The sequence below is a fragment of the Lithobates pipiens genome, unplaced genomic scaffold (assembly GCF_037356315.1).
Source record: "Lithobates pipiens isolate NorthernLeopardFrog02 unplaced genomic scaffold, aLitPip1_a1.2 Scaffold_19, whole genome shotgun sequence".
NCBI classification, from domain to species: domain Eukaryota; kingdom Metazoa; phylum Chordata; class Amphibia; order Anura; family Ranidae; genus Lithobates; species Lithobates pipiens.
In genome coordinates, this window is record NW_027507764.1 from 171,088,173 (window position 1) to 171,105,856 (window position 17,684).

Sequence of the window (17,684 nt, forward strand, 5' to 3'; positions counted from 1 at the left end):
AGTATCTCACAAACGTGAGTACACCCCTCACATTTTTCTAAATATTTTATTACATCTTTTCATGTGACAACTTTGAAGAAATTACACTTTGCTACAATGTAAAGTAGTGAGTGTACAGCTTGTATTACATTGTAAATTTGTTGTCACCTCAAAATAATGCAACACACAGTCATTAAGGTCTAAACCACTGGCAACAAAAGTGAGTACACTTCTAAGTGAAAATGTCCAAATTGGGCCCAAATTAGCCATTTTCTCTCTCCAGTGTCATGTGACTCATTAGTATTACAAGGTCTCAGGTGTGAATGGGGAGCAGGTGTTTTAAATTTGGTGTTATTGCTATCATGCTCTCATGCTGGTCACTGGAAGTTCAATCTCATGGCAAAGAACTCTGAGAATCTGAAAAAAAAGAATTGTTGCTCTACATAAAGGTGGCATAGGCTATAGGAAGATTGTCAAGACCCTGAAACTGAGCTGCAGCACGGTGGCCAAGACCATGCAGCGGTACACTGGAGAGGTTCCACTAAGAACAGGCCTCGCCACAGTCGACCAAAGAAGTTGAGTGCACATGCTCAGCGTCATATACAGAGATTGTCTTTGGGAAATAGATGTATGAGCACTGCCAGCATTGCTGCAGAGGTTGAAGGGGTGGGGGGGGGGTCAGCGTGTCAGTGCTCAGACCATATACCACACAATGCATCAAAATTGTTCTGCATGGCTGTTGTCCCAGATGGAAGCCTCTTCTACAGATGATGCAAAAGAAAGCCCGCAAAAAGTTTGCTGAAGACAAGCAGACTAAGGACATGGATTATTGGAACCATGCCCTGTGGTCTGATGAGACCAAGATAAACTTAATTTGTTCAGATGGTATCAAGCGTGTGTCATGGCAACCAGGTGAGGAGTACAAAAAGACAAGTGTGTCTTTCCTACCGTCAAGCATGGTGGTGGGAGTGTCATGGTCTGGGGCTGCTTGAGTGCTGCCGGCACTGGGGAGCTACAGTTCACTGAGGGAACAATGAATGCCAACATGTACTGTGACATACTAAAGCAGCGCATGATCCCCTCCCTTTGGAGACTGGGCCGTAGGGCAGTATTCCAACATAACAACCCCAAACACACCTCCAAGACAACCACTGCCTTGCTAAAGAAGCTGGGGTGAAGGTGATGGACTGGTCAAGCATGTCTCCAGACCTAAACCTCACTGAGTATCTGTGGGGCATCCTGAAAAGGAAGGTGGAGGAGTGCAAGGTTTCTAACATCCACCAGCTCTGTGATGTCATGGGGGAGTAGAAGAGGACTCCAGTGGTAACCTGTGAAGCTCTGGTGAACTCCATGCCCAAGAGGATTAAGGCAGTGCTGGAAAATAATGGTGGCCACACAAAATATTGACACATTGGGCCCAATTTGGACATTTTCACTTAGGGTGTACTCACTTTTGTTGCAAGCGGTTTAGACATTAATGGCTGTGCGTTGAGTTATTTTGAGGGAACAGAATATTTACACTGTTATACAAGCTGTAAGCTGCACACTCACTACTTTACATTGTAACAAAGTGTCATTTCTTCAGTGTTGTCACATGAAAAGATATAATAAATTATTTACAAAACTGTGAGGGGTGTACTCACTTTTGTGAGATACTGTGTGTATGTATGTATGTATATATATGTATGTATATATATATATATATATATATATATATATATAAATAATACACACACACACACACGCTACTCCAAATGTAGTCAATACCAAATACACCTTCAGACCTAGTTGTGTAGTCTTCAGGAATCCATGAATATATAGACATTATGTAGCCCCTCTTCTGAAGTGTGCACATCAAGATCAACAGAATCATCTCTAAAAAAAAATTTAAAGGTGTGGAATTGGTAAAATTTGATAAAACCACCCCATCAGAGTTAGATGAGAAGGGTCACTTATACAATTTTATATATTAGGATTCTGATAGCAAGGTAAATTGGATAAGCATTGCAAACATTGGTAAAAATGACCGTGTCCTGACCGTGTCCTTCCTGACTTTTGCAGTTCTCATCAGCCGTTGGCCCCTCTAGTGCATCATTTGGAGGGGCGGGGCAGAGCTTGCGATACCCTGTAGATACTTCAGCTTGTTCAATTAAAGTGATGGTAAAGGCTTGTTTTTTTTTTTTTTTTTAAATAACAAACATGTTATACTAACTCCCTCTGGCAGTTGGTTTTGCACAGAGTTGCCTGGATCCTCCTCTTCTTGGGTCTCTCTTTGCTGCTCCTAGTCTCTCCTTTGGGTGCCCCTCAGCCAGCAGCTTGCTACAGGGGTCACCCAAGCTGAGTCAGAGCTCCGTGTATCCATTCAGACACGTAACCCTGACCTGGCCCTGCCCCCTCATTCCCCCTATTGGCTCACTGACTGATTGACAGCTGCGGGAGCCAATAGCGCCGCTGCTCTGTCTCAGCCAATTAGGAATAGTGTACTGGATGGCTGAGGGGATCGTGGACATCGCTGGAGAGAGAAGGTGCTCTGGTAGGTAATTTGGGGGTGCTGGGGAGGCTGCTGCACACAACGTTTTTTATCTTAATGCATCAAGATAAAAAAGCTTCTTCCTTTACAACTCCTTTAAGCTTTGACAAAAAAAATGGAAGTTGATTGGTTTCTATGCACAGCTGCACTAGATTTTAAACTCTCCAGTTTTAGCAAAATCAACCCCAGTGAGTGCTTGAGGTTGGCATGAAGTGAAGGATAGAGCACTGCTTTGGGTACAAGAACAGGATATTACATTCTACCAAGTTGTAAACTGGCCACTTCTACTATAGCTAGAAACACAAGCAATGATTTGTGGGGCTGAATAAGAGGAATCAATCAATTCCCTCATCCATGCTAAACAGTATAGATGGAGGAATCTACACTGGTGGCTAGCAGCTGTCATATTTAGACAGCCACAACACCAGCAGTTGCCTGAATACCCAGAGAGTGACTTCTTTTTATTAGACACAGCCCCTGTTTGATCAACAGTTTTCCATCTAGCTCCTCTGATTTTTAAATTGACTTTTGTTGAGCTAAGTTTTGCCAAGAGGGCTACCCAAGGCTTGAATTTCAGCAAATTAAGCCGAAATTTGAGCTGTGTATGGTTTAATAGAGCCAATGACTTAATTAAATTAATTAAACCTATACAGTACTTAGCTGGCCTGTGCATTTGCCCTAATATACAAAACACCTTTTCTCTAACTTGTGAGTGGTAGTCTTATCAAGGTTTTCTAACCATTTTCTATAGATTATATTTTTACAGACAAGTTGGTCATAATGGATTTACCAGATTATTTATCTGTGTACACCTGAAAAATGAGAGGTACAGTGCATTAAAAAAAATATCCCTACCCTATAAAATTGTCCACATTTTGCCATGTTACAACCAAAAACAAATGATTTCTTGGAATTTTATGTGAGAGACCGACGCAAAGTGGCACATAATTGTGAAGTGGAAAAAAAATGATAAATGGTTTTCCAAATTATTCCCAAATAAATATCTGAAAAAAGGTGCGCACATTTGTATTCAGCCACCTTTACTCTGATACCCCTAAAAAAAATCTAGTGGAATTAATTGCCTTTAGAAGTCACCTAATTAGTAAATAGAGTCCACCTGTGTGTAATTTAATCTCACTATAAATACAGCTGTTCTGTTTTTTGTTTTTCTTTTTATACAAGAGGTGGGTGATAGTAGGGCCATTAATGGCCTCCTAAACGTTTGGGGGCGGGGGTAATATATATATAGATGGGGTAAAAGGAAAAAGGGAGAAAAAGAATATATATATTTTTTTCTCTTCCTTCTTTCTTTATTTTTTTATTATATTAAGGGAAGGGAGAAGGAGATAGCGTGGCCACTAAGTCGGAATCATGGAGTAAGAATAAGAGTGGAAGGATTTTGTTTGGGGGGGGGGGTTCTTTTCTTCATTTTTTCTATTCTATATTATGGTCACTAATGGCCTCTTACATGTTTTGGGTTACGGGGGGATATATATATAATTTTTTTTTCTCACGGGAGTATAGGGTGGTATGGCGGAATTAAAAAATAGTATTTGGAGTAGAAAGGCAGTCTATCAGGGAGATGGAGGGAGCAGATGGGGGGGGCGTTTTCCCTTTTTTTTTCATAGGTGTGCGTGGGGTAAGCATGTCAGTTATTTTGGAATAGAATACATAGGACTGTTTGGTATTTGTGTAGTCTCGTTTGAATTATTGAATATAAAGTTGTATGAATCGATATATTACATTTTAAATAAAAATAAAATTTGATAATAAAAAAAAATACAGATGTTCTGCTAAGCCCTCTGAGGTTTGTTTGTTAGAGAACCTTAGTGAAAAAACAGCATCACAAAGGCCAAGGAGCACCCCAGATAGGTCAGGGATAAAGTTGTGGAAAAGTTTAAAGCAAGGTTAGGTAATAAAAAAAAATATCCCAAGCTTGGAACATAGCAAGGAGCACTGTTCAAACTATCATCCGAAAATGTAAAGAGTATGGCACAAATGCAAACCTACCAAGACATGGCCGTCCACTAAACGGACAGGCAGGCCAGACAAAAAGAGCATTAAATCAAAAGAGAGCCATGGTAACTCTGGAGGAGCTGCAGAGATTCAAAGCTCAGGTAGGAGAATCTGTCGACAGGACAACTATTAGTCATGTACTCCACAAATCTGGCCTTTAAGGAAGAGTGGCAAGAGGAAAGCCATTGTTGAAAGAAAGCCATAAGAAGTCCCATTAGCAGTTTGCGGGAAGCCATGTGGGGGACACAGCAAACATAGAATTTTTAGGCCTAAAATCAAAACGCTGTGAGTGGCGGAAAACTAACACTGCACATCACCCAAAACACACAATTCCCACCGTGAAACATGGTGGTGGCAGCATCATGTTGTGGGGATGCTTTTTCTTCAGCAGGGACAGAGAACCTGGTCAAAGTTGTTGAGAAGTTGGATAGAGCCAAATAAATATCAATCTTAGAAAAAAAACTGTTAGAGTCTACAAAAGACTTGAGACTGGGGTGGAGGTTCCCCTTCCAGCAGGACCCGAAAACATACAGCCAGAGCTACAATGGAATGGTTTAGATTAAAGCATATTCATGTGTTAGAATTGCTCAGTCAAAGTCCAGACCTAAATCGAATTGAGAATCTGTGGCAAGACTTGAAAATTGCAGTTTACAAATGCTGTCCGTCCAAACTGACAGAGTTTGAGCTATTTTGCAATAAAGAATGGGAAAAAATGTTACTCTCTAGATGTGAAAAACTGGAAGAGACATACCCAAAATGACTTGCAGCTGTAATTGCAGCGAAAGGTGTTTCTACAAAGATTAACTCAAGGGGGCTGAATACAAATGCACACCACATTTTTCAGATATTTGTAAAACAATTTGAAAACCATTTATCATTTTCCTTTCACTACACAATTATGTGCCACTTTGTGTTGGTCTATCACATAAAATCCCAATAAAATACATTTACATTTTTGGTTGTAGTATGACAAAATGTGAAAATTTCAAGGGGTACGAAAACTTTTTCAAGGCACTGAATTTTACAAAATTTTAAAAAGGAAAATTACAGTTTATACTAGGTTTTCAAAGACCAAAAAGTACCAAAGCTACCACTTTGTAAAACACTATATATATTTTAAGCTAAAGAAGCTGTACAGAGATTATATACATACAAGGGACACCACTGTTTGTTATGGACATTGCCTTACCCCATCTCTGCACTTATTACAGAAATGCAAATTATAAAACCACAAGAGTCACCTCTTTACTTCTTATGAAATGTTTGTGAGAGACCATAAACCTGTAATTAGCAATCATTGTAAGTGCTACTTAGAGTTGAGTTTCTCTCTCCTTTACACATGGGCACAATGGTTTCTACAATTGGTCTAACTCTTCTGAGAAGGCTAAAAAGATGTAGGCCCTGCCCTGAATAGAGATATCACAGTTTAGGTATAAAAATGGCAGTAGTGTGTGAACCACAAGAGAATTACCCAATCTTTTAGAAGTGAAACAGTGCATATCTATATATATATATATATATATATATATATATATATATATATATATATATATATATATATATATATATATATACATATACATATACACACACACATACATATACACACACACACATATATATATATATATATATATATATACATACATATATACACATTTTATGTAATTAGCAGTTGAAAAGATAAAGCAAAATCAAAGAGTAAGGAAACAAATTATTTTCATCTGTAGTTCTGTTGGTGGGACAATGTGGAGGTAGCGGAACAATATATAAATTATGGACTTCCATTAAAAAAAAATTAACTTTTATTTTAGTAGGAGTGTTTGTTTTATTGTTTCAAATATATAAGCTCAAAAAGAACATATACATACAAGACAAAGTACAATACACTGACCTCTATATACTTTGCCACCAATGGAATTCAGTAGTCAAAATTTAACTCTGTAGACCAATTCTGCAGGAACAATGGATATACTCAATACCATGACTCAGAATTTGGTCTAACGCTAAACTGACGAAATGACAAGTCAGAATTAGTATAAATACTTAATCAAAAAAACACATCAATGGAAAATGCAACATTGCCTGCAGTAATACAGTGAGTTCTACTAATCTACTAAACATGATAGGCATTATGTATCTATGGGAAGATGATGTGCCCTTTAAAAGACATGGATCAAACCATAGGCTCTCCATGTAAATACACGCTCACATGGTTCAACAGAGCTGTGCTACAATTATTGTGGTACAGATTTCAAACATGTTCACACCTCCAGATTCAGCTCCCTGTAACATTATGGCAACTCTTTATGGCAAAAAGATACACTAACATTTAACAAAATATATAAATTCCAAATATGTGCATTTTTACATTGTTTCTTGAGCATTTAAATAATCCCAGATTTTAGGAGGACATTACATGGAATTTCCATTTCTGTTGTAAAAAAATGAATTTACAACTGCCCTAGACCACTCTGGTCACATAGATGTACCCCCTTCTCCAATACAGCCATAATTTATGGAGGACCAGAAGCCAGGTTTTTGAAAATGTTATCTGTTCCTAAGACAATGTATGTCTTCTCCTCCAATACACCCTATTAATGTACCATGTCTGAGGGTTTATGGGGTAAAGGGGGTCCATACAATAAAGAGACTGAATATAAAAATGGACATTTAATTTTTTTTAACCATTTTGATAATGATTAGACACATTTATAGATGTGTGTAGAAATAAGCTGTACCCACGTAAAGTGCTCTTCTCACCTTACCATTATTAAATAGATTAATCCATGTTTTGTGCAAAAATACATTTAAATCCAAAACTACACCAATTTGTTTTAAAGTATTCCAGTAACACTGATTATACACTTAAAAAAAACCCCCAAAAAAACACCACATACAATTCTCTAGAGATCTTTTCACACTGGCTTAAAATAAAGTGTTCTGATAATATATATTTACCAGGCAACTATCTGAGGTCTTTAGGTAGATGCTGTAATATCTGTTTAATTTCCAAGAGTTAAATCATAGTGCTCCATTTGAGTCAGTAGGGTTGATTTACTAAAGCCAAATACACTTTGCACTACAAGTGCACTTGTAAGTGCAGTCGCTGTAGATCTGAAATAAGGGGAAGCGCTGCTGATTTTATCATCCGATCGTGTACAAGCTAAAATTTTGTGTTTTTATTTTTACTTTGTATGTCCCCTCTCAGATCTACAGAAAGTGCACTTGTAGCGCAAAGTGGATTTGCCTTTAGTAAACACCACAGTGCATCCATGACAGTGAAACATGAGACCCATTTAAAAACAGTATGCTTTGTTACACACACTGAGGATACTTTACTAAAGGCAATTTGGCTGTTGACTTTTCAAGGGAATTTTCACTTTCATTTGGAAAAAAAACAAAAAAAAAGCATTTTTGCGTGCACATTTAATTATGAAAGTCAGCAAAGCTTCATCTCATTCACTAAATTCTGGAAAAAAATCCATTGCAAAGTAAACAGTCATTTGCCCTTAGTAATTTAACCCCACTCTGTGCCTAAATGCCTCTACCTCTGCATTTACGGCTTTTTGATACACCTAGCATTGATTGGAAGACAGGTTACAGTTTAACGGCCCCTGAAAAAAATCAATGAACAACGCATTTCAACTAAAAAAGGACCATCTCAATCATGACTTCCTACCGTTATGCTTTAATACAGAAATTGGACAATGGCTAAAAGTAGATGTCAACCCAAAAACAAAAAAATGTATATGTGCAGCTTACCAGTTCTTAGATTTGGGGATGCAAACGTTTTTTCAGGCTTTTTTCAGCCCTGTAATCCTGCCATTGACTCACTCTTCCACTGTATTTATAGAGAGAGCCATGGCTGTCACCCTTTACTAAACAACCACCCAACATGTAATGGAGAGAAAACCAGTTTACATATGAAAGACAACATTCTTTGTGGTTTCGTTCATCTCACAGGAAGTGACAAGGACACTGTATTTCTAGCAAGATCAACAGTTTGTTTTCCCTGTACTTGCTGAAAATGTTCCTAGTCAGAAAAATCAAAACTAAAGCAGCCACCATATCTAAGGATTAATAAACCACAATAGACTACGTATTGTTCTTCAGGTTAGTTATCCTGTAGGACTTGGTAATATGGTCATAGCTACTCCATTCCTTTTTTAACTTCTAATCAGAGGAAAAACAAAGAACAGAGATGTGCATGTAGGTTAGGTCAACAGGGCACTGACAGCTATTAATGCCTGGGAATAGATGGTTTCCTACTTTGACGTTATTTTTTATTTTTTTTAACAAGCAGTCTGGGATCTATTGTTTGTTTCATCTAGATAGGTATAGCTGGCAACACTGATCACTAGAATCTCCAGGTGGGGAAGACTTCCTTGGCCAGCAGAATAAAATAGCTCAGCAGGAAGGATTCCCACATTCACATCAAATGTGTGCATGGGGGGGAATTGGTTCATTTTTTTTTTTTGTTCAACCCACTGGCTGAAAAAAATAAACATTTTTTTAAATTAAATCATATATGGACAGCCTTACCAATAGTGTGGTTCAATACATCTACCTCTGCATTATTGGCTGTGTGACAACTCCAGCATAGGATTGATCAAAAACAGTGTTGCTTATTTCGCTTCCTATAGCTTTCTGCAGCCAACTTGTTCATTCCCTCATGCAAAGAAACCCCATTGTCATATTAAGTCACAGCTGTCTAAAAACTTTGCTACATCACCCAAACTGTGCAGATACAGTAAAGAGCAGGAATTCCCCCTTTCTGAAAGCGGAACATTCAGGGACACATACAAAAATAACCCAACTTGCTTAGCTTGTTATTCATGACCCAAACCATTTATTCCTAAATAAGCTACTACAGTACTGCCCAGCATAGTCTCATGGCCAACATTCTCCTTGTTTTGTACATTAAGGCTGTAATGTTGCCATTATCCACTAATACAGTATTTGCAGCCCAGGAACATTTACTAGATGTCTGAACTTCTCTATTGCAAAAATGCATAGAAAATATATGTAGTTGAGTTTAGGTATTAAAGATCTATGCGTATATTAAAGTATGTGTGATTGCTGGTTACTGAGGTAATGTACTATGATTTTCTTTTCCAGTTCCAGGGTATACACAAGTCTCCATCTTGCAGAATTGAGAAGTAATGAGAGACACAGAGGTGCATGCCATCCAGACTAGGCAATGGTTCCTCAATTAGTCGTCGACAACAGTCAATCATTTGTTTGCTGGATACGCTGGGCTCCTTATATAGTCGGCTCAGAGATGCTCTGTCCTTGCAAGCTTTAGTCAGCTCCTGTTCTACAAATTTTAACCTATATTTAAAATAAAAAAATAAAAAATCTAATTTCAGACACCTAGATTGCATTATGGAAGAGTGGAAAACAAACATTTATCTAGATTACACAAGGAAGTACTGTATTTATTTGCATATAACACCCCCTGAGAATAGAGTGTAAACTGTGCCTGCGTGTCAGCTTTTGATTGGACGAGGAGAGTGGTCATGTGACCATCAATGAAACACCAGAGGAGAGCAGTCAAAAGGACTCTGGTCCACGGAACAGCAGCGTTAATTGAGGTATTTAGAAGCTTCGATTTAGGACAGTGACACAGGAGGAGCAGTGTATGAGAAGAGGCTGACAGTGATGTTTTCTCAACTTTAGAGTATGCTGGCAATGCTGCAGTGGGGCTTTATAATGAAGGGACTCTGCGTGGCGGGCAGGGCAAGGGAGTCTGCGTGGCGGGCAGGGCAAGGGAGTCTGCGTGGCGGGCAGGGCAAGGGAGTCTGCGTGGCAGGCAGGGCAAGGGAGTCTGCGTGGCGGGCAGGGCAAGGGAGTCTGCGTGGCGGGCAGGGCAAGGGAGTCTGCGTCTGTGGGCCAGGTAGGTGCTCTGTGTAGGGTGATGTGGAAAGTTTTTCCTGAAACTTCCCTCTTAAAGTTAGGGTGTGTGTTATACGCCGATAAATAAGATACATTTTCACCTGGAATACAAATCAGCAAAATACAAGACAATCCCGACACGAGGTCATGTATTATTTTAAACTTTTTGTGTGTTGTCTATAGCAACGAATCAGATTCCCCTATATTATATAAGCTATTAAAATCTAGGTTTTGCTTTCTAGCAGAGTTTCTATGGGAGATTAACCTTAAAATATATTGTGATTACCTCTCAGTTGTAAAAACTCTCAGTTGCTAAGACAAATACATCTAAGCTATAGATTTTCATAGGAAACACTTACTCCTCTTTTCTTTTCAAGTTGTCTCTGGCTTTCTGTGCATGCGTCACGAGAAACCATTGCAGGGATGCAGGATCACATACAGACGGTATGCTGAAGTGTCCCATCTCATGTAACCGTGGCACAAAACGATCACTGTAATTTGGGAAAATAATGCTGTGTATTAGCAGCATACATCAAAAACAGAAAGAACAAATATATGGAGGCTGCTATTGCAGAGTTTCTTCTAAATATACTGTCTGTCTGGAGGACAGACTGGAGTGCAGAATTGCTCCAGTCACTGGTCCAACAGCATTTACAAAGCTTTATGCAAACTTTGGCAGCTCTCATTAAGCTTTAAAAGCATGCATTCCTAGGAAAGAGCTGAAGAGGGCATGAACGTCTTCATGACAGCAATTTAGAGCAGGCTGAGAGCTTTGCAAATGCTTTGTTAAAGTATATTGTACACACTGCTGAAGCCCAAGTGTAAAAAAGCCCTAGCAGTAACAGCTTCTACTTGAAACGGATAATACTGCACCTGCTAATATATAAATTCCGATACCCATCATTAGTTTCTATGTTTACATTTTTACAATGGGCTAGCAAAAGTAAATTAAATTTACAGTCATAAAGTTCTGAAATTCGCTAAAGGAGACCAACAGCAAGCAATCTCACACTTCTGCTACCTACAGCAAGCAATCTCACACTTATGCTACCTACAATCACATCCATATTTTCCATGGTCACCAAACACAGAATGATAAAGGGGTCAAACTAACAAAAAACATCTATGGTAGGAGCTACCCTAGAATATGCGAGAGGAACTGCTACAGGCAATACTGAGAATTTTTCCTTTTTCAGTTGGAAGATGCAAGATTTCACCTCGTTTTAATAATTCTAAATCTGCCACCTGCTGAAAAGTAGATTTTAACCCTTTGCACAGGACTTGTAGGAGTGAGACCGACTGGCCTGCTAGAGAAGCAGTATTCTCTGGTGGGCCCCAAGTATGTGGCCCAAAAATAACATGAAAATTTTCTAGCACAAGGTTGTCATTTTCTACCATTCATTTTTTTTGTTGTTGCCTGACTCTCTTCCCCTGAATGTTTCACCCCCAAGGCCCCATCATTGCTGTCAATGAGCATTGTGCACAGCAACTTCAGTAAATGTTTTGAAAATGAGAGCTGTTGCCTGTCTGCAACCTATATTCTTTCTTCCATTTTGACTGCATAGCTAGGCAGTTACATACACAAAAAAGTATTGATTTTGGACCACCTAACCTGCTCACCCCATTAGCACCCTCTCCACCAACCAAAACAAAAAGCACAAGTACGCTCTGGGACCTGCTGGTGACCACACTGCTGAGCTGATTGGCTCTGTGGGCCAGATATGTGACATGGTAGTAAACATCAACAAACTATATACTTGTGATTGTGAGAATAGTATACATTATTTGGAAGACAGACACTCACTTCTGTCTTGGTATTGCATGGATTTGTGGTATTTGGGTGGTCATCTTCTTTAGTAAGTAACCCAGAAAAACCTAAAATTAATTTCAATACCTGACAAAAATTAAATGTCCTAGGGCAGTGGTTCTCCACCTGGTCCTCAAGTGCCCCCAACAGGCTATGTTTCCAGGTTTTCCTTTATCTTGCACAGGTGCTTTAAAATGAAAGTCAATGGCTTGGTATTTTGGACAGCTATTTTATCTAAGAGAAATACCCCAAACATGGCCCATTGGGGGTACTTGAGGACATGGTTTAGAACCACTCTCCTAGGGCACAATCATAATGGTATCATTTATTTAGGGGTCAGTCACTCACTTTTGGACTGGTAATGCAGGGATGCATCTGGCAATTAAAATTACTCATATAAATCAAACTGATTACACTATATATTTGCACAAATGTCATTAATGCAAAGTTTAATTGTTTCACTTGTTAAATTGTGGCATCAAAAATAAAGAGAATGATGCTGAACACTGTAGTTGAGTTGTGGTAAAAGAAAACATCCAAGAGTTAGCCCGGTGGGTCCCAAAACCTAAGTTTCACTGGTGAGAGTCCCAGTCTGCCTCTGTACAGGAGCTTATATATGAGGAAGAAAAAAAAACTGTCACATTCTAAAACGACAGTGCTAAATGCAAATTGATCTGAGAATGAATCCTTTAAAATATGAATAAGAACATGCACCCAACGCAGATGTTAATCTTACACAATTATGTAGAGGAAACTATTGTATTGCTCAAGGTGGTGTTCTGTTGTTCCTGTTTTATACAATGAACGCCCAGATGGTGCTTTAATATGCTCTTGGGGAAGTCAACTCCTGTCATGCCATCTGTATGTGCACCCATGAAAATGAAAAACACTCACTTTTCCAAAATCATCTGCAGGCCTCGTAGACTGCGAGGATGGATAGGGACTCTTCTTTTTAGCAGCTTGTTACAGAAGGCATCTAGGGCTGAGCAATATTCCTCCATGGAAAGCAATGGTTGCATCTCCTCAATGTGCACAATTTCTATACCTCCTAATAGATGGCTGACTCGGTCCTGTAGGTGTAGTACCTTTCTTTGAAGGAGATAATAGCTGGGTATACTCTCAAAGAGCTTATTGATGAAGGGAGGGAAAAAAAAAGTGCAACAGGTCACTTATGTTCAAAGTACAAACCAGAGAGAATGGGTAACAAGAGCACAAAAATGTTTTCAAAAACACCAAAAGGTTCCAACAATTTGTTAATTCCATTGTTACCTTGATGACTATAAATAAATGATTGTGTCTGAAAATGGATTATATGGGCATTAACCTGAACATTGATACACAGGCTGGATTCAAATGGATAGGCTGCCAACGCACCAAAAAGTTCATACATATTAAATTTTGCAGCACAGCACACCACAATGCATAGTAATGTGATACAATGTGTTGTACTGTTTGCTTTGGATTGGGGTGCTATTGAAAATGAACAACTGACAACAGTGTAAATGGACTGACGGTTGATGTTTATCCTATTTTCAAACAAACTGGGACCTGCAGACAATGATCCAGGCTGTCGCTTTACAAACGGAACTGGTACAAATAGCCGCTATCAGTGCCATTTTAAAATGTCACCTGCGACTCAAGTGATAAAGAAAAGGTATGCATTTTAAAATGGACTGTAGAAACAGGAAAGCTAAAATAGGATTTTTGACTTACCAGTAAAATCCTTCTCTGTGAGTACAGTACAAGACACAAGCATAGTCATAGACTGGGTTATATCCAGCTACCTTTAAGCGGAACTAAATTCTCTCAAAATAACATTAACTATTTTTAATCCTTATGCTGCAAGCATCAACATAGAGAGGAATGTGTATTATATTATTAAAATAATACTTATTTTAACCTTTTTTTTTTTTCCTTCATTTGCTTCCTAGAGTCTAGCTTGGGCCAACTAAATGTTATACATTTCATTAGTCATCACGGCATTTTTTTCTTTCATCTAGGAAGAGGGGCTTTCTCAGCTAAGCCCATCCTCCTGCCTGCATGCCTAAACTAAGGACAGGTGGATTCCAGGAAGAAAATGCCACATGAATCATCTGCACTTATTCAAGATGGCCGCGGCTAGAAATACTAAGGGGGTGTTTTTCAAAATGATTCCGCAACAAAGTAAAGCATGGAGACATGGATGGATGGGCGAGTTTGCTTTGAATATTACCCGGATTTCTCTTTTAAGACCAATGGCACAACTATCAACCCATCTCTGCATGCCAAGGTTCTAGGTGTAACCCTGGACTCTGAACTATCTTTTCGGCCCCACATCCAATCACTGTCCAAATCTTCTCGCCTCAGCACATGCAACATCTTCAATACATGCCCCTTCCTAACCAATAACACTACAAAGCTTCTAGTTCACACCCTGGACATCTCTCGTCTTGACTACTGAACCTCCCTGCTCACTGGATTACCTTTACATCAGCTATCCCCCATTAAGTCTATCATGAATGCTGCTGCCAGGCTTATCCACCTTACCAATCATTCTGTGTCTGCTACTCCTCCCTGTCAATCCCTCTGCTGGCATCCATTCACCCAACAAATGAAATTCAAAATACTAACTTACAAAGCCATCCACAACTGTGCCCCAAGCTACATCACTAACCTAGTCTCAAAATACCAACCTAATCATTCTCTGCATTCCTCCCAAGACCTCCTGTTCTCTAGCTTCCTCGTCACCTCCTCCCACGCTAGCCTACAGGAATTTTCCTGAGCCCCTGTACTTTAGCAGAAGATTTGTCACTTACATGTCACTAATGGACTGTTATCTGAGCACATTTATTTTATTTTTACTTTGTGATAGTTTGTTCATACTTTGTTTTCAGTGTTAATGCAGCGCTGTCAGACTCACTTATTTCAAAGGCCAAGGATGGCATCCATGTCATTCTGAATCTGAAATCTCTAAAAGTCAACTTTTGGGTCCAGATGTTCCAAGTTGACATTGCACGTTTACCATGGCACCTGTTCAACTTTCTTTGCTTGGTGCAAACAAAGAAACGTATATCCTAGATGGTACTCCTTGGGACAAATCTGGCCTTCCTCTAATCCGATCTGGATCTGCAGTTGACCTTGGCTGCCCTTTCTAGTGTCGACTGCCCTCTCACTCCTTGGTGAAGGCTTTTCTGTAGTGGGTCGCTAATATGCTCCCCTCAGGCATTCTTTGTGACTGCATAGGATCTTAACCTAGTTTTTATTGTACCTCCAGGGGCAAGCCTATGAGGTATATTCCCTTGGGGGATTTTATGCACAAGGTGTGCACAATCATAAGGTTGATTACCTTGTCACACTTAAGCCTAGTACATGGGCCAAATGTTGGGCGACATTGGCCAGTTCAATAAAACCCAGCCGACATTCGGCCCGTGTGTACTGTATGGCAACCAGCCCGACAGAAGCTGGCCTTTCAGCGGACTTCTGTCAGATGTGCATGCAGGAAAACCAGCAGCTGAAAAGCTCCCAATCAGCTTTCTCAGCCATATTGGGGGGCCACCCCCCCCCCCCGTCAGAGCACAATAGCTCAATGGGGGAGATTGCTGTACTAACATCAGATTGTTTATACAGCGCTCCAACTGGAGCTTACAGTTTTGTTTTATTCAACCCATTGGGTTGCAAGAAGGAAAACTAGTAGTGTGTACTAGGCTTTACTTCTGCGTGGAGGGAATCAGAGTTAGTAGCATTTTTATGTAGGGAATCATTCCTGTAGGGGCTTAAGGATAACATTGTTTCAAGGCCTCAGGCCACACTGCACTTTTTTGGAGCTGCACTGAACCAGATCACATGGTTGTTTTGTACCATGCGATCTTATGCAGGCAAGCGCACTGCATTTCAATGCAGGGTGGGATCTAGCATGGATCACAGCATTTCCCTCACAGCATAAGTGTGAATATAGCCTAAACCAGGACACTGGACTTTATTTTATATTATGTTTTTATTTCTGTCCTGCTCAAAAACATCTAAAAGGAGTTTTCTCTCCACTGTATGGACATGGTTTGAGGTTTAAAGGTTTACCGCATGGCTATAGCTTTTTCAGCAATCAAGATCGCCTCTTATTATTCTGCATGTTCTCAGAGGGTGCTCCTGCTTCTCCTTTCACCTTGTGTCAGGTGAACTAGGCAGCTCACTGTTCAGATCTATTCATTGAGGATTAGGGTTCTTCCCTTCCCTTTCCTGTTAAGGCACTCTTCACCACCTCTGTGGGTGCCTCTTGGGCTTTTCAGGACCAGGCACCTCTTTTTTAAAATTGCTAGGCTGCCACTTGGTCCTCTGTTCACACATTTGCAAGCTTGCTAGGTAGATGTTCAGGTCTATACTGATGCTTCAGTTGCATATTTGACTTATCTGTAAAATCTTTTTCTTGGAGTACCGTACAGGACCCTCCCACCCTGGCTATGGATCCTTTTATTGCTTACTAAAAAAATAAATAAAAAAAATAGTGGGAGTAGGAGGGGGTCCTTACAGCTCTCATTTTCCAGTGTCCAATCCTATGAAATTAGCTGCATATAACCCAGTTGTCTTGGACTATGCCCGTGTCCTGTAGTGCAGTGGTCATCAACCCTGTCCTCGGGGCCCACTAACAGGCCAGGCTTTATATATTACCTTGGGGAGATGCAGACTAGAATACTGCAATCACTGAGCAGCAAATGATATCACCTGTGATGTATTTCAGTTATCTTACAAACCTGGCCTGTTAGTGGGCCCTGAGGACAGGGTTGATGACCACTGCTGTAGTGTACTAAGAGAAAAAGATATTACCGGTAGGGTTGAAATGCATACCTTTTCTTTAATCGCTTGAGTCGCAGGTGCAGTTTTTACATTGCACTGGGATAGCCACTTTTTTTTTTTTACCAGTGTTGTTTTAAAGCAGGGGTACCCAACCAGTGGCAACATGTGGCCCACGGAGACCTCTGATGTGGCCTGTGGCCTGCGACCTCCTTCTGTGGGATGGCAGATTGGCAAGCCCAGATCTTGGGTTGCAGACCTGTCATCTCAGAGCATCTGTGTTGTTAATGAAGCCGACAAAGCAAGCAGCTGTGGAGCAGAGCTGTATAAACTGATGCTTCCTGTACAGCGCCATCTCTTGCCACAGGCGGAGTGATACCAAATGCACTCTGCCGGGGACAGCAACAGCAGGTGATACCTGAATGGAAGACTGTTACTAAAGGTCAGTTTATTACTAAAATTGCAGTGTATATATGGGCATATCTGCGCAGTGGTTACTGGGCTGCTTTCAAACTGATGCACAGGTGCAGCGCACCTTCAGGTTACCTGCACTGAGGCATAGACTTCTGTTATTACCTGCGGGTTTGGTGAGCTTTCAGTAAGTACAGCACAGCTGCAGGATATAATAGAAGTATGGCAAAGTGTAGCTAACCTGCAGGAAAAACACAGATGCACTGCGCTGCATTAGTG

At 40.0% G+C, this 17,684-nt stretch overlaps 1 protein-coding gene across 1 annotated transcript in view; it reads right to left on the minus strand.

Annotated features, from left to right (window-relative positions):
- Nucleotides 1–6,314: 6,314 nt before the first annotated feature.
- TCAIM (T cell activation inhibitor, mitochondrial) overlaps nt 6,315–17,684 on the minus strand; it is a 56,214-nt gene continuing 44,844 nt past the window's right edge. The window contains exons 9-11 of the mRNA XM_077491471.1: nt 13,125–13,357; nt 10,783–10,914; nt 6,315–9,859 (exon numbers count right to left, since the gene is read on the minus strand). Coding sequence (XP_077347597.1) covers nt 9,628–9,859; nt 10,783–10,914; nt 13,125–13,357 — 597 coding nt within the window. The 3' untranslated portion in view covers nt 6,315–9,627. The remainder of the gene's footprint in view (nt 9,860–10,782; nt 10,915–13,124; nt 13,358–17,684) is intronic.